The 27378-nt window shown below is 45.2% G+C and overlaps 1 protein-coding gene across 10 annotated transcripts; it reads left to right on the forward strand.

Moving 5' to 3' along the window:
• The first annotated feature begins 5428 nt into the window (after nt 1–5428).
• On the forward strand, nt 5429–27378 carry LOC117079183. Of its 10 annotated transcripts, none has more exons than XR_004435291.1 (6): nt 5429–5614; nt 16141–16202; nt 18684–18832; nt 18955–19079; nt 19418–19588; nt 24596–27378. XR_004435291.1 is itself a non-coding variant. In XM_033202867.1 (5 exons), the coding sequence occupies exons 1-5, from the start codon at nt 11776–11778 to the stop codon at nt 24606–24608; spliced, it is 330 nt and encodes a 109-aa protein (XP_033058758.1). In that variant the 5' UTR covers nt 11618–11775; the 3' UTR covers nt 24609–27378. The 10 variants fall into 10 exon arrangements, 1 of the variants encoding a protein (XP_033058758.1); XR_004435290.1 differs by having other exon boundaries at nt 16141–16199; XR_004435292.1 differs by lacking the exon at nt 5429–5614 and adding an exon at nt 13536–13683 and having other exon boundaries at nt 16141–16199.

Below are 27378 nucleotides of genomic sequence, written 5' to 3' on the forward strand. Positions count from 1 at the left end.
CTCCACATCTGAGTTTAGTGATGGGCTAATGTTGGTGAACTAGTTTTTGACCGCCCCTTTGCAAGCCCTGCACGTATGGTCTAGCACCACCGGATGACACCTGCTATATTGTTCTCAGTCTTTGAAAACACCCCATTTTAACATCCTGTTATAATAATAATAATGCCTACTTTGCAGATTCACCCTGGTGATTAACAGTGTGAATGTATGTGAACAGAAAACAGCAAAGCACTGTTCACAAAGCTCTTGAAGTTAACCATGGATTTGAGGCATTTGCTATGTGCCAATGCATGAGAAAGGTAAAGTTGGGAAATAGGAGAGACCCAGAGGCCAGGCAATCACAGTCCTGCCCTGGAACAACCTTTAGAAACCTGTGGTGGAAAAGACAATCTACAATAGCTAGGGTGTGTGAGCTGCAGGAGACCAGAGTTCCTATTAAGACAAGTAGGGGAAGATAATGCCCCAGGCTGCCGACGGTCAGCCCTTTCAGACCTGGCTTCAGAACTCTGGGCTCTGGACTCCCACTGCAGCTTCCATACTCTTTCTCATGTGTTGCAGAGATTCCTCTTGAAGTCACGTGGGATTACATAACCTATTCCCAACTGTGATGGGCAAACATGAGTGTACATCAGGGCAACTGTAAAGGTGTCATAATCTCCTTTCTCAATCTTTAAGGGACAGGAAGGTCACAGTACACCCACATCAAGCTTAGGATCAACCAAAAGTCAGGAGGTGAATGAGACATCACCTCGCATTGAGAACCAGAGTGATATTCACAATCTATAAGGCATGAATTAAGAAATGAAATGAAGAAATTATCTGAGAGCTCACTCATGAGACTGAGTCAACTTCCTCCTGAGTTGGAAGCAACGAGGAAGTACAGGAAGATTAAGCAAGTGATCTTTTCAAAGGGAAGTTGTGAAGTAACCCAGCAAGGTTCCCCAGCTTCCAAGCCCCTTTACAAAGGCAGCAGAAATGCCCAAAGCTCAGGGATTCCCTAGGTCCTCACTGAAGCTGGTAAGACAAGAACAGCCCCTCTCAGGCCATCCAAAGCCATAGGCAATGGTTCCAAAACAGGACTGAGAGCATAAAAATTACCTAAGTAGCTGATTAAAAATGCAGATTCCTGTTCCAAAATTTTTTAGAATAAATAAAATTACATTTTAGAATAAATGTAATATAGCACTCATAAACCTAAAGTTTCAAATAAATAATACTTCTACATAGGAATTGTCTTATGTGGTCCTCCTGTCTGCCATAAATCTATTTTCCAGAAGCAACTTCTTCTAACAGTTCCCATCTTAATTCAGTCACCCCAGAAGTCCAGATAGTGTGGGTTTACCTCTGTGATTTATCAGCTTTATCTAGACCTATTGATTTCTTTCAGAGAAAAATGACGGTTAATTCACTTATACCACCCACCTCCTATACTTCCAATAGTACTTTTTTATTCCTTCTTGAGATTTCTTTTAATTCTAAAAAAAAAAAATTCTCTTTTGTATTCCATACATTTTCTAATTATTTCCTGCCTTGCTACATAAATGATGAGCATATCTACCTCTGTCTTCTTCCGTTTTCTGCTGCCATAACAGAATACCACAGACTAGGTCATTTGTAAAGAACAGAAGTTTATTTGGCTTGTGGTTCTGGAGACTGGAAAGTTCAACAGCATGGCACTGGCATCTAGTGGAAGGCAGAAGCGAGTTTGAGAAACAGAGAGAGAAATGGGGCCAAACTTATCTGTGTTATCAGGAGCCCACTCTCAGGATAATTAACCCATTTCGTGACAACAGCAGTAATCCACTCATGAGGGCTACTGTGAAGGCTTGTTAAAGGCTCCACCTCTCAATACTATTACATTGGCAATTAAATTTCAACATGAGTTTTGGAGGAGACATTCAAGCTATGGCACCTTGCTTATACCCCCACCCCTCCTTCTTCCCTCTTTGGCCTTATCCCCTAACACCCCTTCTCTTTCCTGTCCACACTCTTAGATTTACTTTGTCCTGCAGTCTCAAATTAGCCTTCTGAGCTTTGTTCCACAGGCCAGTTCCAACAGCCAAAGTCCAATTAACCTTATTTGCTGTATTAAGGCTATATATATGTATTGTTCTTCTAACCAGCACTCATGGGGATCTAATACCTGGGCTCTGCCAATGTTACACTGGCAGAACCCAGGTATTAGTCAATTTTATATATATATATATATATATATATTATATATATATATATGTAGAGAGAGAGAGAGAGTTTACAGGCCAAGCAATGTGGTTAAAATCATAGTTTGTATTCTCTTAGTACATGTTGTAACCCCTGGGCATTTAAAGAAGAACATTACTTACCTGAAGATCAAATTGTAATATTATATAATATATGTAATATTATGGTGCATTCTTATTGTTCTGTCTAGCCTTTATAATTGTTTTTCTTTCCTCCTTCTCTCTCTCCCTCCTTTCCTTCCTTCCTTTTTTTCTCTCTCAATTCCTTAAATTCTGTGTCTTTATCATATCTTCAAGGAATTTGCGTGTTTTTATAATCTCCTGATGGTCTTATCTGGGTTTGTGGTATCACTGCTTTAAGGCTTTTGATATAAATGAAAGAATATGGATATTTGGAGCCTGACAGGCCTTTGAGTCCTGACTCAGCAACTCACCAACTGGATGATTCAGAACAAACCTCTTCACCAATCTGGGCATTAGCTTCACCTGGAAAATGTAGATAACTAATTCCTCTCCTAACAGTGTTGCGAGGTTCTTAAAAGGCAAGAGAAGTAAATGCCCTGCATAATTAGAAATTGGTGAACAGTAATTGGAAGACATTTTCATGACCAGAATCTACTTCTGTTGAGCTCATTCATCACTTTGGACCGGGCCCCTTGTTTGGTGCTGAAGGCAACAATGATTAAAGCTCCCTCTGCTTGAGGAGCCCCAAGTCTAGAAGGAGATACAGACAAGTAAACAGCCAATGCCAGTTCCGTGGAATATGTGTGATAATAGGGATAAAATAAAGTCGAGTCTTCAGGAGCAGAAGAAGGGTACCCAAGTCATATTAGTGGATGTTATCCAGAGAGGAGACCCCAAGCTGAAAACCAAAGGACAAATGAAAATAAGTTTGGTGGCCGGGTGCGGTGGCTCACTCTTGTAATTCCAGGACTTTGAGAGGCCAAGGCAGGTGGATCACGAGGTCAGGAGTTCAAGACCAGCCTGGCTAAGATGGTGAAACCCCGTCTCTACTAAAACCCGTCCCCCCACCACCAAAAAAAGCCAGGTGTGGTGGCAGGTGCCTGTAATCCCAGCTACTCAGGGGGCTGAGGCAGACAATTGCTTGAACCCAGGAGGTGGAGGCTGAGTGAGCCGAGATCATGCCACTGCACTCCAGCCTGGGTGACAGTGAGACTCCATCTCAAATAAACAAACAAATAAATAAATAAATAGCTTGGCACAGAGTATTCGGAGATGTGGGGTGGTGTTGTAGGCACCAGTACTGAGCCTAGGAGCACTTAAGGCCTTAAAACATCTGGTGAGTTTCCACAGCCTTAGTGACTGCCTCTCCCACTTGCTGGGAAAGCTCCAGGTCCCTTCTGAAGTCCATGTGAAATTGTCCATCAGCTCCCCATCTTCCCAGGGGTACTTCCTGGGACCCTGTCCATCCTTCTCTCTGCAGTGGTCCCAGGTTCCTGCCCAGAACAGGACTTCAGGGTCTAAGGCAGCGCCCTGCACTCTCTGTCCTAACCATGCCTGTGTGAGTGGCATTCTGGCCTTTGTGAGTGATGGTCACAATGGGGACACAGGCAGGGAAGCCACTAACCAACATCTATGGGGAGCTGACTAATGTCTGGGCTCTGCCAATGTTCTGCCCCCAACCTGAGCTCCTTCTGCTGTGAAAGATGATGCAAGGGCCTGTGTTTGTGCCAGGCCTTTGCTGGTCCTTTTCTAAGATAACCAACTTTTGGGATTTTTCCCATACTCCTTGTCTCTTTCTCATTCAAGCCGAAGCTCATTGTGTCTCCCCACCATCTGAACAAATTCACAACCCTTCCTCCCTTGTCCTAGTCCAGCTGTTGCCAAACGTTCATGGAGTCTAGTTGAGTGCCAGGCCATAGGAGGGCATGATGGGGACGGAGGGGCCCCGGTTCCCTCACTGAAGAGATGCCATATCTGTGTGTCTGATTGAGGATCTGGAGCCAGCCATGGAAAAGCTGGGAAAACGGTGTCTGAAAAGAAGAAAAACAGGAAGCAAGGAAAAGTAAGCAAAAGTCAGCCCCTTTAGGCAGAAAGAAAACCTATGGATCTCACCTATTTTATTAGTGTGGAAAAGTCAGTGTGACCTCAGAAATCAGTCCAGGTGTCTGGACCTATCTGGTCCTGGAAAAGGAAAACATAGCATGAAAATGCCCAAGCTCTAGGTTCAGGCTCCAAATCCTCCATTCCTTCCTCCTTCAGGTGTCCTTCCTTACTGTGGTTCCTTATGGTGGCGCTTGGCCAGGCTCTCCAGCCTTCCTAAGGCTTGGTTTGTTTAACTATAAAATGGGGAGAGACAATTGCTGTGTGCACAGAGCTGTTGCGGGAATAAAAGTGAATCATGGGCTGGGCATGGTGGCTCATGGCTGTAATCCCAGCACTTTGGGAGGCCACGGCTGGTGGATCACTTCAGCTCAGGAGCTCGAGACCAGCCTGGAAAATATAGTGAGACCCCATCTCTGCCAAAAAACACCAAAATTAGCCAGGCATGGGGGTGTACGTCTGTGGTCCCAGTTACTCAGGAGGCTGAGGTGGGAGGGTTGCTTGAGCCCAAGAGGTAGATATTGCAGTGAGCCGAGATTGTGCCACTCTCCTCCAGCCTGGGTGGACTTTTGAGACTCTGTCTCAAAGCAAACAAACAACAACAAAAAAGAATAGAATCATGGACTTGGAGGAACCGCTGGTCCCTCTGTGTGGCCTGGTAAAAAGAACACGAATGAGCACTGGCAGAGGGCACACCTGTGTTTGAAGCCAGCCTCTGCTCCTTTCTAGCTCTGTGTCCTGAAACAAGTTACTTAACATCTCTGAGCATGTCCTAGGTTAGTGATAAAATATATCAATGTCCATCTCTCAGGGTCGTTGTAAGGAGTAAATAAATTAATGTACATGAAAACCACACAAAAGTGTCTGTTACCCTGCTACTGCTCTAGAGGTGATTGCCATGATGAAGAAGAATATTCAAAATTGGAGGTGAATCTCGTGATTCTGCACTTTTTATCTGGATGTTGCTGGCTTTTCACCATGGCCTTTCTGACTTTGTTCCATAGCGTGTATAAAGCACTTAATTTGTTCCAAGTTCTTTATAAGACTTTAGTGTGAGGACTGAAGCCCACAGCTCATTGCCCTTTAAAGGAAGAGCTATAAATAGTACACTGGGTCATTAAAAAGAGGAACGAGTGCACCTGGAGAGCCAAGTACATGTAAATTTGGCCAAAGGAGACTTCGGGGCCCAGAGCGTTCCTGTCACCAAAGTCTCCCCTGGCTTCTGCAGAACTTTGGTCATCTAGGTGAGGGACCACAGGCCAGCCAGCTGTTCCCTCCAGACGTCTCCGGAAACCTCTGAGTCCCTTGGAAGGTAACAAACTCAGACCAAGGTGAGTCACATGCCTCCAGTTCTAGACAGCCTCAGCCCTGGGGGAAGAGGTAAAATGAACCCTGGCGGGGAGGGGCCAAGGCTTGGTCCCAGCAGGTGTGGTGCTTCCTTTGTAGACTGAACTGGAGGTGTCTTGATGGTCAAAAGTCTGGAGAGCCAGAGAGGAGAGGAAGGGTGAGTCCTGACTACAACATAGAAACGGGATGATCTTGGCCAATTTCTCAACCCCCTTAACCCCAGAGCCCTGGCTTTTTCATGTGTGTAATGAGATGCCCTTTGGACATTAGAAAGAATGCAGAAAGTGTACCTGGCAATAATAGATGTTCAAGAGTCAGTTCCTCTTTCTCATCTTCCTCTTCCTCCTTCTTAGTGGTCTTAGCGTTTCCATTTTGTATCCTAAACATTTAGAAAAGTTCTTGGCACACAGTGAGTGCTCGATGGATCTTTCAGAGAGAGTGAGGAAGAGCTCAGATATCCTCAGCTCAAAGTCTCTGTCCATTCTCACAGTGGGCCTGAATTCACTGTGGTGTGTGAAGACTGAATAATGGCCCCACAAGGCGTTCATGCTCTAATGCCTGAGACCCATGAATAGGTTCTGTTCGTTACATGACAAAAGGCACTTCACAGATGTGATGAAGTTTAGGACCCTTAACATAAGGAGATTTCTGAATCATCTAGTTGGGGCCCAGTCTAATCACATGATCCCTTAACAACAGAGAACTTTCTCTGGCCACAGTCCGAGCAGTCAGAGGAAGAGGAAGGCAGAAGGGGAGGGTGCAGCTATCTCAAGCCCGAGAAGGATTCCACACACTGTTGCTGGGTCTGAGACATGGGAGCGCACATATAAGGACTGGACAGAGGCCTCTGGGAGCTAAGGGTGGCCCCCAGCTGACAACCAGCAGGGAAAGAAAAACTTCTGTCCTACAACAGCAAGGAGCTGGTTCTACCTGGAACCTGGAGCTTAGAAGTCAATTTTTCACCAGAGCCTCCTGTAACGAAGGCAGGCCTGCTGACACTTTGAGTTAAACCTGGTATGGCCCATGTTAGTCTTCTGACCTGCACAAAATGTGAGACGCTAACTGTGGATTATTTTAAACCACTAAATGTGTGGTCATGTTTCATACTGGCAATAGAGAAGTAATACACAAAGCCTCCAGATTATGAGGAAGACAGAAGCACCCACTTCTTTGGCAAATACGTCCATTTACCAAGCACACCAGAAGTGCAGGCCACACCACCATGGATAGGTATCACTGAGTCAGGCACTGCGCTGGTGGCTGCACGGACCACCCTTCAAGTTATCTTATTCTGAGGCTACGAAGGCTCCTAGCCCATGAGGCTGTGGCCTCCAGGGTGCCAGGCAGGACAAATTAGGACCAAGGCCTTTTGGCCAGGACAATCTGTGGAGAATGTATTGCAACTAAGCACATCCCAGGCAATGAGAGTCCAGTCATGTTCCACACAAAGTCATGATTTTCCCTGAAGATTCTGTTAGCTCTATGTTACAGGAATGTCCTAAGTTCATTCCCACAGATGCCCCCACACAATGGTGTGACACCCTACATCCATTTCATGGGTCATGACGTAGCTGGTAGTGATCGGGAGTTGGTGGAGGAGACTACTGGAGAGAGCTTGTCCCTCGTCCCCTCTTAAACTTGGACATCTCAAGAAGGTCATGCTTAAACACTTTGGGGTCAAAATCTTTTAGCTGTGGTTCCACATGCCAAAAAAGCAAAACCCACCATTCTTCTTGTTGTCTACCTCTTTTCTTGCTCACAAGAATTGAAACTGGATCAAAAATGTGGGTGCATGATGGTTTAGATAGAGGTATGGTCCAGCTCCATCAGCTGGGCTAAAAAGAACCCAGAAAAACTGCCTGGCTTTTCGATGACCTCCTCTGTAAACATCTCCATGGCACCTGGGAAAGGAGACCAAGCCGATTGTTTCTTTCTGAGTCCATTTCTAGTGTTAGTATTAGATATTTGTTTGTTATTAATAACTGTCTTCATTCCCCTTTCCCCAGTGAGAAGCTGAGGCTGAGGGAGTTTAAGTGAGAAAGTTAAGTCACCAGAGCACTCCCAAATGTCCAGAAGGAGTGGGGGCTCCGAGATGCAGGAGAAGTGGATGATTTGCTTAACAAACAGTAAATAATCACCCAACAGAAGCCAAACTGTCAGGTGTTGCTCCATTTACTTGTACATAAAATTCTTCATGTCATTCCCACAAGAAATGAACAGTGAAAAATCCATTTCACCCAATTCCTGCGAGGTCCTGCCTGAGTTCACACTGCTGTAGGAGGGACTTAGACCTAAACAGTCTGGCATGAGGGCCCAAGCATGGCCACCTCTGCAATCAGAGGAGGAAGGACATCTGCCCAGGCCCTTTGGGGATGGGTTGTTACCATGCAGGGCACCCAGGGGCTGCTGTTGGGCAGAGGCATCAGGAGGATGAGGCAATGTGAGGGGTCAGCCCTCCAGGGCACTGGTTAATAGTCAAAAGTGACCATGAAAATCTCCTGGAAAGCCCAGGAGATTCAGCTGTGATTTGAGAACTGTCTCTCAATTGTGCAGTGGCAGGAAGTCAGTAAGCTGGGCACAACCGAGAAGGCATAGGCCTAAGGCCAGAAAACATCCCCCAGGCCTCCAGACCCAGGCAGGGCTCCTGTCAGCTGCTCTGTTGCAGCCGTGGAGCCCCTTGGGTATCTCTTTGTGCTTTCCTGTGGGCAGAAGCCGGGAGATAGCTCTGGAGGAAATAAGGGGCCACCAGGAACTCTCCTCCCTAGTGACTTCCCTGGCCACAGAGCTGCCAGCCAGGCAGTGAATGACATCATAACCGCAGCCGAGCTGGCTCGCCGGGTGACATCAGGACCCCAAATAGCTCTGACATGTGTTAGCAGTTAGGAGAATGAGCAGGGCTAGCATGGTCTCTCCTCCCAGTCATTGGCATGCCCTGTGGAATCCTTCTGGGAATTCTTCCCCAGATGGCTTCTTGGATTGACTTATAATTTTGATTACAGAGGCATTAAAGAGCATTTAAAAAGGCAGACAAGCAAAAAGAGAGAAATAATATCACCCAAACCCCAACATCCAGAGAGAGCGTCTCATAACATTTTGAAATACAGCCTTCCAAGCTTGGCCTATTTATTTATGTTTTAAAGAAATGTCCTTGTGTATATTTAAGGTATACAGCATAGTGTTATGGTACATATTTAGAGAGAAAAAGGTCACCACCATGAAGCAAATGAACGTACCTAGCATCTGATTTTTGTTCTTGTGGCAAGAGCAGCATAACTCTACTCATCTAGCATGAACCCCATGTACAGTCAGCACCTCAAACTCGTGGGTTCTATATCCATCAATTCAACCAACCACAGATGAAGAATATTTAAAAAAATAATAGGCCAGGCACAGTGGCTCACTCCTGTAATCTCAGCACTGTGGGAGGCCAAGGCAGGTGGATCAACTGAGGTCAGGAGTTCAAGACCTGCCTGGCCAACGTGGTGAAACCCCGTATCTACTAAAAATATAGAAAACTAGCCAGGCGTGGCAGCAGGCATCTGTAATCCCAGCTACTCAAGAGGCTGAGGCAGGAGAATCACTTGAACCCAGGAGGCAGAGGTTGCAGTGAGCTGAGATCGCACCATTGCACTCCAGCCTGGGAAACAACAGTGAAACTCTGTCTCAATAAATAAATAAATAAATACACAACAATAAAAAACAGTACAAATGAAAAACAATACAGGCCGGGCGCGGTGGCTCAAGCCTGTAATCCCAGCACTTTGGGAGGCCGAGACGGGCGGATCACGAGGTCAGGAGATCGAGACCCTCCTGGCTAACACGGTGAAACCCCGTCTCTACTAAATAATACAAAAAACTAGCCGGGCGAGGTGGCGGGCGCCTGTAGCCCCAGGTACTCGGGAGGCTGAGGCAGGAGAATGGCTTAAACCCGGGAGGCGGAGCTTGCAGTGAGCTGAGATCTGGCCACTGCACTCCAGTCTGGGCGACAGAGCGAGACTCCGTCTCAAAAAAAAAAAAGAAAAACAATACAGTGGAACGGCTATTTACATAGAGATGATTTAAGTAGGCACAGTGGGGCACCTTTATAATCCCAGCTACTTGGGAGGCTGAGGCAGGATGATCATGTAAGCCCAGGAGCTCAAGACCAGCCTGGGCAACACAGTGAGACACTCCATCTCTAAAAAGAAAGCAAAGAAAAGGAAAGAAAGAAAGTATTACATGACACTGTATGTAGTTTATATGCAAATAATGCGCCATTTTATATAAAGAATTTAAGCATCACAAATGTTCGCATAGGCAGAGATCCTGGAACCAATCCCCCATGGATACCAAGGGGCAACTATACGGTACAATTTTTGTTACCTACAGTCCTCACAGACTTGGTATGTTTAAAAACATATCCCTATAGCATATAATTACTTCCATGTGTAAACGAAAGTGATTCATCTGCTATTATTTTGTAATCTGCTTTTTAAAAAAACTTTTAAATAAAATATGGACACTTACCATGTTATTAATTATTCTAAACCATTTTAAATTACTTTTTACTAGGCTAGTACTGAATCCTGCATTGTTGGGAGGAAGTTAGGTTCTGATATCTTAAGTGAAAATCCTAGATTGTCAAAATTAACGTTGAATGTCTATTATGTCCCATAGACATACAGTTGTGTGTAGAGTACAGCCTCACAACTCTAACACAATGCATTCTTTTCTCCAGTGTTGGAGTAGAACCCTGTTTCTTTGGTTCGTTATTAAAAAAAAGTAGTTGGCTTGCATTTGTAGGTATTTGATACAAAAATATATATACATATTTTTGCCATTAGCATCATGACTGTTTACCTAGCACATAGAGTTAAATATTCATGTTACAACATCACCATGTTTTATGCTGTGGGCCTTCCCTTTTGCTGAATATTTCTCAGCCTATTTTGACCTCTTCATTGAGAACTAAGCAGATGTTCTGAAGGTCCCAAATAGTCACACCATAGGCTGAATTGTATAGAAATTCAGTTCTTGGAAAATGTCAGAGTTTGAAGGAACATTTAAGATCATCTCACTTCCCCTCCTCTCCCATTTTTGAGATGGAAACTGAAGCTCGGAAGAAGAGACCCCCAAAAGGTTGACAGTGGCTAGGCCTGGCCGACCTCAGCCCACATAACATGGACACCTGCTATTGGAGTTCCTGGTAGGGCTAGCAGAATCTTGGGTATGATATAATACGCCCACCTCCCGCGCAGTGGCTTGACACACAGTTTATCAGAGACCGGGCTTCCACTCCTGGACACGTGTACACACACACTACCATCTTGTGAGTGCTCGCAGGCCATTAATGCTCATGACTTGTCTGATCCTTACAACAGCTATGGCAGGTTGTCCAGGGTCCAGTTTATCATCCCCATTTCACAAATAGAAACACGTAGGCTCAGAAAGGGAGAGGAACTTGCCCAGGGTCCCAAAGCTGGCCCCTGATGTCTCCTGTGAGTCATTTATCTGACATTAACTCCAGGGCATATTTTTCTTCATAGTATTCCTCCTCTGACCCACTATGTCACACTGTGTTTCATAAGTCAGTGGGGAAGTAGAACCATTTCTCCAGTTGAGACAGAGCCCCCTGGGGAGTGAAGGCAGAACTAGAACACAGGACTCCTAGCTCCAGGCCAGCAGTCCCGGGACATTTACTCATCAATATACAGCCCTTGTTTCGCTTCGAGAAAGGTCCCCCACTCTGTGGAGGCCCACCCTCTAGGCTTGTGGCTTGGTGGGCAGACCAAGGGCTGGAGTTCCACCATGACTCTTCCCCAACAGGAACTAAGCCGATACTATTGTGCAGGACACAACTTCCTCAGCCAGTTACAGCAGCCTCGTCTGGACTTACTCAACCGAGTTATCTTCTGATGACGACATTTCTCTACCACACTGTCCACTCACATTGCTGTGGTAGCCATTACCTATCCCCAACTCATTGTCCATGTCTGAAAGATGCAGAATTTCCTCCAACTAGCCAGCCACACCTTCTACCCTGCAAGGGCAGTGAGAGAACGCAGTAGGCAAACCTGAGCTGTTAACCACCCAAAGCCAGCGCCTCCTGGCAGAAACCTTAGTGTTTCCGGTTGTAGACACTCAGCTTGGCGGAGGTTGAGAAAGAATGTTGTTTCAGAACAGCTTCTTGCAGAGGTCAACCCCAACTGTAAGGTCAGCCTTATTCACATCTCCCGCCTCTGCTCAGGTGGTGTTCCTGCCCTGCCTAGCATGCTCTCCTCTCTTCTCCCTGGTGACCTCCTCTCCCTTTTTGTGTCTCCCTTTCTGTGAACCCTGCCTTGGCCTCTCTAGGAAGCTGGGAACTCGCCTCTCTACTCTCCTACAGAATATCACTGGTGCCATTTACCACTTAGAACACCAACTTGTAATCAGTTACACGCCTGTCTCCTTCTCTGGACAGTGAGTCATTCAAGGGCTGAAAGGTGTCATACAGATATCTGTGACTCTGGAGCTTGTATAAATGACCTCATTTTTCCAGACTCTCTTCAGTCCTTTTTATGGTCACCTTTTCCTTTAATGAGAATAAATTGCTCCAGTTGCCATATCTTATACCTTGGAAAGTCAATTGCCCTCCCTGTGAACTCTGGAAAGATCAATGAGAGAGATTGTCTGGCAGTGGCCTGGGGAACTCACTATGTACTGCCTGGACAATAAACTTTCAAGGACCAGGAGCCCTCTCCTCCCAGCTAGAGGAGCTGCACTTGAGCTGACCTTCCCATTAGACTGGATCTTCCACCCCCGGTGGCAGGGACTGCAGCTTTTCATGGTGCTCAAGATATCCAAGCATGGAGCAGCCGGTTTCCCACACAATAGCTATAAACAACTGACACCCAAATGCACTGAGCAGCCTGGCCATTAACCCCCACACTGAGAAGGCTGCTTTCTCATAGCAGAGGCTGTGCCCCTCCCCGGGAAGTCACTCTTTGCCTCTCAGAGGTGATGGAAGGGTGAGTTTCCTCTGTCCTCTCCTCTTGCCAACCCAACCTTAGAAGTTTCCTTTTAGCAAGAAAACCAACACCATGCCAACACTGGAATTCATTTCCAACACTGATGCCTGATCAGTGGTGATGTCCAGACAAGCCATCCTCCTGTGCCCACCTCCAGCTTGTGGCCCTCTAAATTCCAGTCCTCCTCACTCAGCACCTGCCTCCTGCCCCTGCGGCCTTCTCCCTGAAATGCCTCCCCTATCCATGGTTTCGATTTTCACCCTCCTTTTCCCAAACCCAACTGCTTGCATAATAGGAGTCTTCCTAAGGGCCGAGTCATAAACATGACCCACAAAAGATCAGGGAAACCACTGGATAAGTAACACAAGACCATTCTGAGCTCTTGGCCATCATACCACTGGACAACTACAATGTCCATCCTTCTCCCCAAGCCCAGCCTCCCACTACCCCATGGAACTTTCCTAGTAAGAGCTGTTCCTATATTATCTTCCTCTTCTCTTTCCATATTGTGGCCTCTCCCTCCCTCTTCGCACCAGAAAAAAAATCTGAAATTATGATTATGTTATCAGGAAAGTTGTCTTCATCTGTGACTAGCCTATGTTCATGCCCTGAGGAAGGAAGGGAGAGAAGTTTGCTTTTCTTAATCCAAAAGACTTGCATGGCATTTTTCTACACCAAAGAGCCATCCACCCATTTTCCTTCCCATCAGAAAAAAGTATGAAATTATGATTATGTTATCAGGAAAGTTGTCTTCATCTGGAACTAGCCTATGTTCATGCCCTGAGGAGGGTAGGGAGAAAAGTTTGCTTTTCTTAATCCAATTGGCTCACATGGCATTTTTCTACATCAAAGAGCCATCCACCCGTTTTCCATCTTTAGCCCCACCAAAACAACATTTCCGAGGCTTTGAAATTCTAGTAGTTCCTTAGTGTGCACTTCAGCAGATTCACTCCCTGCCCCTCCCAACTCTACTGATGACAACAGAAGGTCCCATATCCAGTGGAGCTTCCTCGGGGCACGTGCTCTGTGACTTCTTCTTTTTACTCCAGCGCACTGTGAATGAGGGGGTGAGTGGATGCTCTATTTCTGTAGGTGTCAGGGGGGTGGGTATACATGTGTTGGAGTTGAAGGTCACATGTATGTGTGATTGCGTGTGGATGTACTCCTTTGTGCTGTTCCAGGAGGGATGTGTGTGTGCCGTGCACATGTATGCTTACATGTGCTGGGGCTGGAGGTCAGGTAACGTACAGAAGAGGAAGAAATTTGTATAGGATTTGAGATTTCTCAAGCTGCCTCTTGCCAAGTGGTTTCCTCTGAAGCTCAGAATCAGCCCATATGGGCTGGGGTGGAAAATAACCACTGTAAGCAGACAGTCCCTGACTCATTCCGAAAGCATGTGGGCCCACCACTTACTACAATGTGTCTCGCAATTGAATCTGCTCAGCCTGCCTTCAGGCTGTGCCTCTGAGGCCCCATATTCCTTTCCAAAAGCTTGGGAGAAATGGAGACCCGTTTTGACATCCATCTGCTTTCTCCCTCCTGCCTGGCCCTCTTCCCTGGAGCAAAGCTCACACTTCCATTTCTTCAGACTCTGTATCCAAAGATCTCCTCATTAAAGCCTCTGTACTCTCCCCAAGAGGTCCTTGAGAGTGCCTTCAAGGTTCCATTAGTGTCCTTGTGGCCATGTTTGCTCTGTGTTCCCTTTCTGTCTCTCCTACTTGCAACCGCTGTGGAGACCCATCACCCCAGAGTCAAGTAGAAGCGACATCATTTCTGGGAAACGGGACCACTGAGACCATCTCCAACAGAGAAACCATTACAGTGTCTGCTTCTTAGTTCCATAGAATATGCACCCCAGACACCTCATCCGTCCAGGATTCTTTCTCTGTTCCTAATCCTTTCCCCTAACTCTGAGGTGAGAGTATGACTAGGTCGGGCTCACAGGTGAGACTCATGAATATTTGTTGAGTACATTAGTCAGCAATATGGGCAGTCATTTTATATTCAGACCCAGCCATCTTGATGCATCATAAAGTGGCTTGAAAATGGCTGCCTCGAAAAGTCCCACTTCACTCCCAGGATGGTGCTACCCTCTGTGCTTGGAGCTGTAGCCTACGTGCAGGTTATTGTCCTGAGCTATGCTGCCCTGCGGTACCACAGTGTGTACCTTCTGCTAATGACAAGAGAAGCAGTGCTGATATTCAGCTGGAATGCATCGACACACCTGTACTGGTTATTTATAGCCTGCAAGCACGCCCATAGGCTATCTGCTGACTGGTCGGTGCCCTTCCACTGCCAATGGTTTATATGCTCCCCTGGGGGGGAATCCCTCCCACCCACCTCCATACACACCCCCTACACACACGCACACTCACTCATGCATTTAGAACTTTGCTGCCATAAGACACCCTGGAGGCCCCCTTGCCAGGCCAGCAATTCCTCTGGACAGACTGAATGTTATATTTCTGCCTGTAGCCACCTCTTCTTAGCACTCAGTAGACCATGAGCAGAGTCAAAGGAAAACTTCACATAGCCTCCTATCTCCCTAAATCCCCTCTCCTAGCGCCTCTGTTCTTCCACTACTCTGTCCCTCCCTTCTGTACCTGCCCTTGATTTCTGCATAAAGTCCATTTGCTGCCAGGTCCTAGGGATGCCCTATGGACTTGGGCAATCGAAAGTAGAGCTCCACATGGCCCATGAGGCCGCTGCCTCATGAAAGCAAAGGCTGGGTCATGGAAAATAGATGTTACCGCTTACTGGTTGAGTTAGCCTTGTTGAAAAACTCTCAAATGGGGCCAGGCACTGTGGCTCATGCCTGTAATCCCAGCACTTTGAGAGGCTGAGGTAGGCAGATCACCCAAGGCTGGGAATTCAAGACCAGCTTGGGCAACATGGTGAAACCCCATCTCTACTAAAACTACAAAAAATTAGCCGGGCATAGTGGCGGGCACCTGTCATCCCAGCTACTCGGGAGGCTGAGGCAGGAGAATTGCTTGAACCTGGGAGGCAGATGTTACAATGAGCTGAGATCATACCATGGCACTCCAGTCTGGGCAACAGAGCATGACACTGTCCAAAAAAAAGGAAAGAAAGAGGAAGGGAAGAGGAGGGAAGAGGGGAAGAGGGGAGGGAGGGGAGGGAGGGGAGACAGGGGAGAGGAGGGGAGGGCAGGCCAGGGAAGGGAAGGGAAGGGAAGGTTTCAAATGGGAAGCTCATTACCAGAGGGAACTTCTGATTATCAATGCAGTGGATTGTAAATTTCGCAGTCACGAAAACAGATAAACAAAGTCCAACTTAAGGTTAACTTTGGGCCCTCATCTTGCCGGATAACAGAAAACATAATTTAGTCGTTTCTTGACAAGTGGAGTCACTGCATGTACATGTGCAGTCTCTTTGGGATAGACTTCTGTCTCACTGAGTGATATCTGAATTCTGGGGTCTCAGGCATTGATGAAGAATAGGTGTCTGCTCCCTGTCCCATCTGTTTGCCAATGTCGTGACCTGATGTTAATGTTCTCTTCCAGGATTTGGTCTTTGCCTGTTGGATGGCCAGGAAATAACAGCTTTGAAGAGGCTGCTCAAGGTGGTGAGAGAAAGACCTATAGCCCCTTCCCTGACCCCAAACCACCATTTTTTGGCTATTACAAGATAATTAATGAGTGACTTATTTGTATGGGGCATACTATTTTTTGTTGCTATACATTTTAATTTCCAATGTTATTTTGGGTGACTTAAAGGAAGTTACTGGGAAAGAAAGCTTTGGCTTGACATACAGAAACTGCTACTTAACCTATACAGAATAGGAGTATGGGCTTTGGAGAGGACAGAACAGGTTTGTCAGAGTGCGAATTCTCTCACTCATGAAAGTTAAAATGTAATCAATAAACATTCTTAATGGGGATAAGTGAATCAGTGTTAGAGCCACATTTTATTGAAGGTAGTTATTTTTTTTAAATAAAAAAGTTACTGCTTTTTTGTTTTAAAAAGTCACACATTTAAAATTTAAAAAAATTATAACTAAAAAATTGAAAGTCACCAGTAAATCCAATAGAAACTCCAAAAATAACCACTGTAAATATTTTGATGTATATCCTTCTGGCCTTTTGTCTCTAAGTGTGGATGTGGGTAAATTTAGTGTTACACTAATTTTTTATATACACTTTCATTCCTTTTTGGGGAGGAGGGTTATTATATTTGCTGTATATCATGAGCTGTTTCAGTTTTTCACTAAAATGTCTGTGATGCCGTGATGATGAAAGTGAAAGAGAAACTTAAAAAATAAAACCTGGCCGGGCACTATCACTCACACCTGTAATCCCAACACTTTGGGAGGCTGAGGTGGGTGGATCATCTGAGGTAGGGAGTTTCTGACCAGCCTGACCAACATGGTGAAACCCCACCTCTACAAAATTATCCCAGCTACTCGGGAGGCTGAGGGAGAAGAATCCTTTGAACCTGGGAGGTGGAGGTTGCAGTGAGCCAAGATGGCACCATTGCACTCCAGCCTGGGCAAGAAGAGCAAATCTCCGTTTCAAAAAAAAAAAAAGAAAGAAGAAAAAAGAAAATCTGTCTTTTCTTTGAGCACATATCATGTGCCAGTCATTGTCTGAATGTCTAATATATCTTATCTCACCTCTCTTCACAAGAGCCTTAAGGGTTAGGTACTATCCTCTCCCCAATTTTATAGAACAGGAAAGTAAGATTTAGATGAGTAATGTGTACAAGATAACAGACAGAAAGTTGTGGAAATAAGAATTGAATTGATACATAACATTCCCAAATCAAGATTTTAATCACCACACCATTAATTAATTATTTAGTTAATCTGTTTATTCATACAAATGGTTGAGTACTTGCTATTACCAGGCATTATTCTAGAATACATCCATGATCAGAACAGGCAAAAAACAATGCGCTCATGGACTTATATTCTACTGGGAGTCAGGTGGGCCGAAAATAGACAACGAATAAGAAAAAGAAGAAATGTTACAATACAGTAAATGTCTGTAAGTGCTATGGAAAATAACAAAACAGGGAGGTGTGATGGGATAGCCATGCAATTTGAAATAGAATGCATAAAGCAGACCTCATTGAGAAGGTGATATTTGAGCTAAGTCTTGAAGGAGATGAAGGAGTAAGGCAGGTTGATGTCTGGGGGAAGAACACTCAGGCAGAGGGAACAGCAGGTGCAAAGCCCCTAAGGCAAGAGGGTGCTTGGACTGTGTGAGGAACAGAAGGAGGTGAGAATAGCTGAGACAGAGTGAGCAGAAGAGAGCATGGAGGAGAGGAGATTTGAAATTTGGGTCCAGTCAAATTGTAAATCTATGTGAAGACTGAGGCTTTTTCTTTAGGAGTGATGGGAAGGTATTAGCAGACTGAATAGAATAGCATCATCCAGCTTGGATTTTAACAGCATGCTTCTGGTATTTGTGTAGAGAAAAAGCTGCACAGGGAGCAAGGATGGAGAGTCAGGAAGCTAATGCAAGCATCCAGAAAAAAGACGAGGGTTTGGACCAGGGCAATGATAGGGAAAGTGAGCTATGGTCACATTCCAGGTCTATTTTGAAGGTGGCAAAGGAGGCACATGAGCATGGGAGTGCTGAGGGTTACACTGGACATTTAAGGCTTTAAGGTTGGATGAGATCTCCAAAGGCATGTGTCCTAGACAAGAGTAGAGGCCTGAGGACTGAGCCCTGGCATCCTAACACAGAAGCTGGAAGATAAAGGGAAACCAGCAAACAATGAAAACAGCGTAGGTGGTGAGACAGAATATCGGTCTCTTTTGAGAGCCAGTCTGGGGCAAGTTCACTGACATGCATTATTTCATCAAATCCCTATTCCAATATTGTGGGGGAAAGTATTCTACCGATTTTATAGATAAGATAAATAGAGGCTCAGAGGGAAGAAAGAAATTATTCAAGTTATCAAATAAGCAAGAAACAGAACTAGGATCGAAGCCTTTTTCTGGATGTAAAGGGCAGGTTTCTTGGCCTGACTGGGTCTTTGCCCTGTGCATTGGACAAGATATTATGGAAGCTCATGTTTCTCTTGCCACAATAATCTCCAGGCAGCAACCCTCAACCATAGCAGAAAGGGAGCTGACTGGTGCATATTTCAGCTTCCTCCACCTTGAGTGAGGCAATTCTGAGATGTGCCGTCCACCTTCTCCCAGAACTCCCCAGTGGAATTGTGGCCCAGGTGCCCATGGTCACTGCTGTGAGTTGACAATGTTCCCTGACTGGCTTCCTTTCAGTCTCTGCCTCACCTGCCCATTCCCTTAGTGGTATTGCTCAGATGATCTCCCTTACAAATCCCTTGCACTTATATTCTTATTGCAGAGGCTGCTTCTGGAGAAACCCAAAAGTAGACTCTTGTGTGAAGAACAAAGACACACAGCTTTAGCCTGGGGATGGACACCACCCAGCAGCCCTGGCTGCCACTCACTGCTGTGCTGCAGCTTGAGGTGTGTGGGGATGGGTGCCATACACACTGTGTCTGCATGTATGACACACGTGCATCCAGGTGCACATCCTTGGGTGGATGTGGGCAGGTGTCCACGTCTGTGTGCCAGCTCAGATTAACAGCAGGGAAGGAAAACTGAACCAGCTCCTTATGTAAATATTGGGCAACTAGAACATTTTTCTGTTTCCTTGAGTCATTTCAGAGTTTCTGAAACTTTGCCGCCTCTACCCTTGGATGGAGGGTGGGAGTGGAGGTGGGGAAAAGGAGGTTATTTTTGCCCCGGGGATTTCAGAGCCCCTCTGTTATGTGTGTGTCTCCTCTCTCTCCTGCCCACCCAAGCCCTCAGAGGGGAAGATCTGCTGAAGAGAGGGAGAAGTCCTTGCAGTCCCTTGGCAAAGCAGGTGCTACCTCTGTGGCTCTGGAGAGCAGAGAATTCACTGAAGGACATGAGATGCCCAGTGGCTCCCCCATGCCAGCCTACCCCAATACTCCCAACTCAAGAGAAAAGAGGTGAGCAGACACCAGGTTCAAAACAGTTCTAGATTTAAAGACAGAAGCTGTAGGTTTGCAATCTCAGTTTGCCTCCCTGACCATGTCATTCAGTTGCTTTGAGTGCAGGGCTCTTGCCTGTGGAAAGAGGATGGGGAAGCCTGCCTCGTGGTCCCTTAGGGTGGCTGTGAGTCTCCGGTGAGTCTAGCAGCCAGAGGAGGGCATCTGAAAGAACACTTTAGAACCAGAGAGATACAGGTTCACATCTTGTCTCTGACATTTCCTTAACCCGACCTTGAGAAGTAAATTAACCTCTCTAAGCCTCTGTATTCCCATCAGTAAAATGGGGATTAAAAATGTTTCAATTTTATTTAATTAAATAATGTAATATATAAATTACTCATTAATTTACTGGCAATAGAATGTGCTTATAAATGTCTGTTTCCTCCATTCTATCTACCCTGATACTTCCCAGGACAGTGAGGGAAAATAGAGACGAGTATAGGTAGAAAGATGGGAGGGAAATAGATTTGAAGCACAGAGCATTTTTCTTTGGTTAACCAATGCAGAGGGTTACTAGAGCATTATTTAATCCAATATACAAACTTTACTGCCACAGACAATAAGGACAGATAGAGAATGAAGAGTTGTAATATTCAAAGATTCATACTACAAATTGACAGGAAAAACACAAACCATCCAATAAAAAATAGGAAAAAGTGTAAAATAAAGCAATCCAAATGAGCAATAAACATAGTAAAAGATACTTAAATTCACTAGAAGTCAGGGAAATAAAAATTAATATAAATTTCATGTAACTAATGAGACATTATTTTACATTCATCCAGCTGGCATATCTAAAAAGAGCATTAACACTTATTGCTGGTAAGTGTTCCATGAAAAGAATGTTTGCATATATTGCTGGTGGAAATGCAAATTGTCACAGCATTTGTATAAATCAACAGGGTAACATCTATTGAAATTGTAAAACATATTAATATGGTTTGGCTCTGTGTTCCCACCCAAATCTCGTTTTAAATTTTAATCCCCATGTTTGAAGGGAGGGACCTGTTGGGTGGTGATTGGATCATGGGGCCGGATTTCCCCCACGCTGTTCTCGTGATAGTGAGTTCTCACAAGATCTGCTGATTTATAAGTGTGTGACCTTTCCCCTTCACTCTCTCACTCTTCCTCCTGCTCTGCCATGTGATGAAGGTGCCTTGCTTCCCCTTCAACTTTCACCAAGATTGTAAGTTTCCTGAGGCCTCCCACTCATGCTTCCTATTAAGCCTGAAGAACTGTGAGTCAATGAAATCTGCTTTCGTCATAAATTACTCAGTCTCAGGTAGTTCTTTCTAGCAGTGTGAGAACGAACTAACATGCATATATTCTTTTATTCAGCAATTCTACTTTTGTGACTCAATTCCATAGAAATTAAAGCATCAGCACATCAAGATACACACACACACAGTTAGGTGAAGGTTTGAATAAATAATGCTACATTATGCCATGGTGCATTATGTAATTATTTAAGAGACTGTATTTGGATTATATTAGTTAGATTTCCATTACATATTATTAAGCACTAAAAGTAGATACAAAGAATTGTTTCTATATCATATGGTGTCATTTTTGGCAAAGCAAACAATAACAAAATGGATGCACACATTTGTGCAAAGCAGAGTGAAAAGTCAGAGTGTGACTGTTGGGTTGGTAACAAATTACTCAGAGTGGGTTCAAGGGTTGGGGTGGGGGAGGGCTCTCATCATATGACAGGAAGAAGGTAAAGAGAGTAAAAAAGGAAAGGAAGACAAAAAGCAGGACCATGAGACAACAAGCATGTACAATATATTCCCATGTATGTGTGTCGACAAGCATTAAAAAGTTCAGAGAAAACAAAAGATAACATTAGATGTATAACCTACTGACTCAATAAATGAACATTATACATTGTAGAGTAAAATAAAGTAATGACAGGGAAAATGCTAATGAGTAGGACTTAAACTTCCAATGCCTTATGGAAAGACAGCCCCACAAAGAAATGGGTAAGACACAGGCCTGGGGCAGCTAGTACTCAGAGGAGCTGGAGGCGGGCAGACCACTGCAAGGGTGAAATTAAAAACACAGAAAGCTCCCATATGCACATGTATCCCAGAACATAAAGTCAAATGAAGAAGAAAGTAGAAGAAGAAGAAAGGAGAAGAAGGAGGAGGAGGAGACCCTTCCCTGTGATGGAATGGCCAACAGAAATTGTGAGGAAGTGGACAGAGAGAAGCAAAAGGAGGGAGGAAAAATAAGGGAAAATTTTGGGGTACTGATTTTCTTGTTCTACACAGTGGAAAATAAATAGGTCCCATGTAAATTAGAAGGCTTCAAACTAGTACCTTGAAGTGGATAATATATAAAGCTCTAATCATAATAAACAGAATTAAAAATTAAAATACTTTAAATTCTAAATATTATAAATATTTAATTTTAAACATTATGATATTATAAATATTGTGTTTTAAATTAAATATAACCAACAAAATAGTAGGGGTTGGAGACAAAGGAGAGTGAGATCTCTGGCCCACCATGGCTAGCAAGAAGTCTACTGAGAGGACAGTGATGACAAGACTGCATGGTCTCTGCCCTGTGGAATCCACCATACACTGTGGAAGACTGGAAATAAACAGGGAAGTGAATTATAAATTGTGGTCAAAAGTAAGCTGTAATAGGCAACAATGGGGCTTGGGGGTGGTTCTCAGTAGACCGGGTGGTCAAGGAGGATCTTGAAGGAGGCAGTATTTCCACAGAGATACGAAGAATGGAAAAGTATTGGCTAGGAAAGGCACTCTGGGTGGAAGGAATCTCAGGATGCAGGTCTGGAGCAGGAGGGAGCTTGACCTGCCTGAGGACTTGACTCATGAGATTCGGGCAGCTGGAGCAAAGTGAGGAAATGGGGTGGTGGTTGGCCAGAAGGGAAGAAAGGCTGGCAGGAATCAGGCCATCATCAGCAGTGGGGACCTTATTCTCAGGGCAATGTGAAGCTATTGATGTGTTTTAAATATGCGAGTTGCAAGATTACAGTTATGTTTTTGAAAGATTACCATGGTGGGGCAGGAGAAGACTATAGAGGCTTCTGGGTGCAATACCAGTTGAAGGTGGGGAAGTGTAGAAACAGACTGATGGGATAGCAGGTGCTGGCATTTTGCAGGGAGTAGAGAGAAAGCTTAGACCAGAGTGGTGGCAACAATGGGAAGGAGAGGAATTACAAGACTCAAGATCCAAGGAGTATCCTGTAGTCAAGATTTGTTAAGAGATTACGTTAGATAAGGAAATGAAGAAACATCTCCATTGTTCTGGCATTAGCAACCAAACGGATGGTGTTACCATTGACTAACATAAAAAAACTGTTGAGGGACATTTTGGAGATCCCACCAAGAGTTCAGTTTTGCACATGCTGTCCCTGGGGTGTCTATGCCACATCCATCGGGCATATGAGTCTAGGGTTCAGAGGAGAGGCCTGGGTGGGAGGTACACATTTAGGAGTTGCTGGCATGCCATGGCATTTAAAACTACTGGAATGTATGAGGTCACCAGAGCAGAGAAGAGACCCTTACAAAGTTCAAAACTCAACGCAGTTATTTCCAAACAAAATACTCAGATCCTTGAGGATCTGGGAAAATAAATGACTTGGAAGAATTTTTCCCCTGGCACTTGGTTCCCCTCATCGTCTTTGGCTGCAGGAGTGATACTGCTGGCCCAGGCCTTGGTCTTCTCACAGGAAGATGCTACGCCAGCTTGAAAACCACGTCTCCTCCAAGGGTCCCGTGCCAGACCCTGTGACCAACCTCCTCCCTCTCCCTTCCCTTTCAATCCAACTCTACTATGAGGCTGCATAGAAATTATGTTTTCTGCTATCTCGCAAGATGAGGGCCTACACAGAATAGGAATATGGGCTTTGGAGAGGACAGATAAGGTTTGTCAGAGTGTGAATTCTCTGACCATGAATTTTACAAGATTCTGTCTTCTGCCACAGACGATGAAAGCTGGTGTGAGCCCCTTGCTTAGATAAAACATAGCTGCAGAAACTAGCTCCCCTCTGTGTTGTCCCTCACGCCCCTTCAGTTCTTTTCCAGAACAGATGCCACCTCATGTCACCAAGGATCTGCTTGATACTCCTTCTCAGGTTGTCTCGTGGGCTTCTTCTCACTTACTATGTCCAAAACAAGATTTTTGATGTGTTTTTTTTCTCCAAAGCTGACTCTTATTCAACTTTCCTAATTTCTGTTAATAAAATCATCATTCATCAAATTTGTTAAATCAGAAGGAAAAGATGGATAATCAACAGAGATCTCTTCCCCATCTCCATGGCCCATGACTATCAGTCTCCAAGTTCTCTTGTCTCTGTTCATGGCTGTTCTCTCCTCATCTTCTGTCACTACCTTAGCCCAAGCTTCCACTAATCCTTGCTTGTCTCTCTTTGCCTGGAGTCTCACTGTCTGATTTCCCTCTACCCCCTCACAATCTACCTTCCATATCTGATCTTTCCAAATCACAAATCTGATTCTCAGTCTCTACCAAAAAATCCAAACAGCCTTCTCCCATTCCCTCAGAAGAAATTCCAAGTTCCTTAGCTATCGAAGGGCCTCAGTGGCATGGCTACTACCTGTACTACTTCCTAGTCTAATTGTCCCCAATTTCCTCCTACACTTTTTCTTTCATCTTAGTGAGGTTCAAGTAGTTCCTCTAATTCTCTGCCCACATGCTGTTTCTATTGCCCAGAAGCCTTCTTTGTCCAGCTACACCTTCTCATCCCTCCCTGTTTCTGTTCCCTTCTCACCATCCCATCTCTGATTGCTATGCTGCCTCCTCTGTGATCCCATTATTGTGCTATCCTGACCCTTTTCACCCTGTGATCTGTTGTGTAATGAAATGAGCTGGCACCGCCCCCCCCCACCCCGCCGCCACCAACCTGTCTGCATGTTTTTTGAAGGTAGGTAGGGTCTGGACCTGATTGGACTTTTCTTCCTGTGCTTCCCACAGGGCCTCACCCTGAGAAGCCATGGATGAATGCTTATGGAAGGAGAGAATGAATGATTGAGATAACATCGTCCTGAACACATCAGGCAAGATACCTGAAGGAAATAGGAAGCATGTCCAGAGGGGACTTGAAGAGGCATCCATGGAGGGACAGTTGACTGAGCTGTAAAGAGGGGATGTGGAAGCACCGGGGATCCAGCAATAGCACACAGCATCACTCCACCTCTGCGAAGGGGGCTAGAAGAGGGCACGGTCTTACTGGAATAGGGCAGGAGCTGGACTGTGGAGGGTGGGCCACTCTGCATGGCAGGAGCTATAGGACCCATGGTCACCACCCAGCACATGGGGATCACTCCTATTGGCTTCATTGCCTGTCTTCCTCAGGGCACTGTGGGATCCTTAATAAACCAGGTTTTGCTAAACTCTAGACCACCCCAAATTAAGCACCAGGTCTTCCACTGAGTAAGTCTTAGTTAACTAATTAATTGAGTCTTCTTGATTTCCTAAGACCACTCACTCCTGGATGGTGATCTCTTTACCTACCATGGGCTTCCCCCAAAAGAGACATCAAGGACTGAGCTGATCACCCCGTCCCAAAATGGCTACACTCAACGTGACATTCAGTTTCCACTGGATGTGCCCCTCTCAAAATGGGGTGCAGGGCTCTGGATCCTGCCTCTCAAACCCAAAGAGCAGCATCACTGAGTGCACACACAGATAAACACAATGAGTTACCGCCGAAAGTTAGGACTCCAGTAGAGAGTTCAGAGAATTTGGGAGTCTAACATAACTGGGATAGCCAGAGAAAAGCTCTTCCGGATTTCCATTCCATCTTTCTGCCTTTTTGGGGTTAATATGGAAATAGGGAACCAGGCTTAGCCCCTAAAATCGTTCAGTTCAATGTCTCAAGAGGAAGGGTTAAACACACAAGGCCGTCTTCTTGTGAAAGAATGAGTGGATTATGTCACCCTCATGTGTAGAACTCTTGAGTGGTTCCCCATTCTACCTAGAACTAAACCTAAGCTCTCTCTGTGGTCAGCAAGGCCCTTGAGCATCTGGATCCTGCCTAATTCCCCTTCCTCACCTTACTCCACATCCCCTCCATTCACTGTCCTTCTCCACAGCTACTTGTCTTTTGTCTCCAAATATCCCACACTCACATCTCAGGACTTAGTGTCGTCTGTTCTCTTTGCATGAAGTGCTCTTCCCCCAGACTATCTCATTCTGCCTCCTTCTTGTTACTCAGATACCAACTCAAGGGCACCGCTTTGCATGGTCTTCCCTGAACCTAGCTAAGGAATGTGCTGCCTCCTAGTCATGCTCTACCACGTTCCTTTATTTTTTTGTCATCACAGCACTTACCAAGACCTCACATTGTTTTATTGATTTTGGTAGATATTTATGGTCTGACTTTAATTTGTAAGAGCAGGCTCAATTTGCCTTTGACATTATCATATCCTCAGTGTGAGAAGTGCCTGGCACACAGTAGGCACTTAATAAATCATTATTGAGCAATTATTAACTGTAATGATGAGAACTAATGTTTAATAACCACTCATTGTATACTGGAAGAGATGGTACTTTGGGGGGAATTTGAACTTCAGATTCCTGTGTCACCCATATTTGCTGTGTGTTTTGCCTAGCCTACTGAACCTCTCTGAGTGAAATGGGAATAACATCAGCCCTTTCTTCAAGGAAGTGAGAATGTAAAGGACATTGGAGTTGAAAAAGTCAACTGGATTTTTCATACTGACAGTTCTCTCATTCAGACTTCCCAAGCTCCTTTGAAATGAATGTTTTTGTCCCATTTTACAGATAAGAATACCAATGCTCAGAGCAGTCAACTGAACACCTGGAAGTCACACATACTGAAAGTGGCAAAGCAGGATCTGCCCCTGCTCTGTCTGATGCTAACAGGACTGCTGAGGTCTCCCCTTCACCTCGCCTCAAGTTGACATTCAGCCCATGGAAATGGACCTGTAAGCCAGCCTTTCTTGCTAGTTTGGTTTTAGCCTCTCCTGGCCTCAGCTTTGCCATCTGTGAAATATGTGAGTGGTCTAGATAGTGCCTGAAACCTACCAGCTCCAAGTCTATGGCCCACGGATGGGCTGTGAGGAAAAACAAGGCTGAGGCGGGTTTTCACTCCATTCCTGGAATATCTGGTCATCCTTCCAGGGTTCTTCATGGCAGGAAAACAAAATAAACAACTGAAGAACATGAGGTTCAGGAGATTTAAGTCTGAGTTCCGATGTTGGCTTTGGGTGCCTCCAACCAACCACAAATCTATCCCAAGCCCAAGGCAGGCTGGTCTTACTCAACATTTATGGGGTCTTGCAGGGCTTATGAGTGAGCTCATGTGGGTGGGCTGTGCGTACCACAGGACCAGCACAGATTACTCCAGCACATTGTCCAGCCACGAGACAGAATTTCCCTCTTACGGATCCACTGAATAGCCCTGGCCTGTGGATTTGCTGTAAAGATGCAAAAACCCTGAGGCATTATCAGCCAAACCTCAGCCCTGGCCATAGTTAGGTTAACAACAAGGGAGGCAAAAGGAGAGGGAGAGAAAAGGGCCTCTCATCGTGGAACTGGGGCAGTGGTGGGCAGGGGCTGATGCAGGAGGGGTGCCATGGCCCACCTGCTCTTCACCCACGGTCCTTACACAGACTTGATCCTGCTAATTCTGACTCAGCTTTCATACTCAGCCTGCGGACACTCAATTTTTAGTAATAAGCAGTCTCCTGATAATTTACTATACAGAAAAATAAATTTTTAAAAGATATTAA

The sequence above is a fragment of the Trachypithecus francoisi genome, unplaced genomic scaffold (genome assembly GCF_009764315.1).
Source record: "Trachypithecus francoisi isolate TF-2019V2 unplaced genomic scaffold, Tfra_2.0 Lachesis_group7, whole genome shotgun sequence".
NCBI lineage: Eukaryota > Metazoa > Chordata > Mammalia > Primates > Cercopithecidae > Trachypithecus > Trachypithecus francoisi.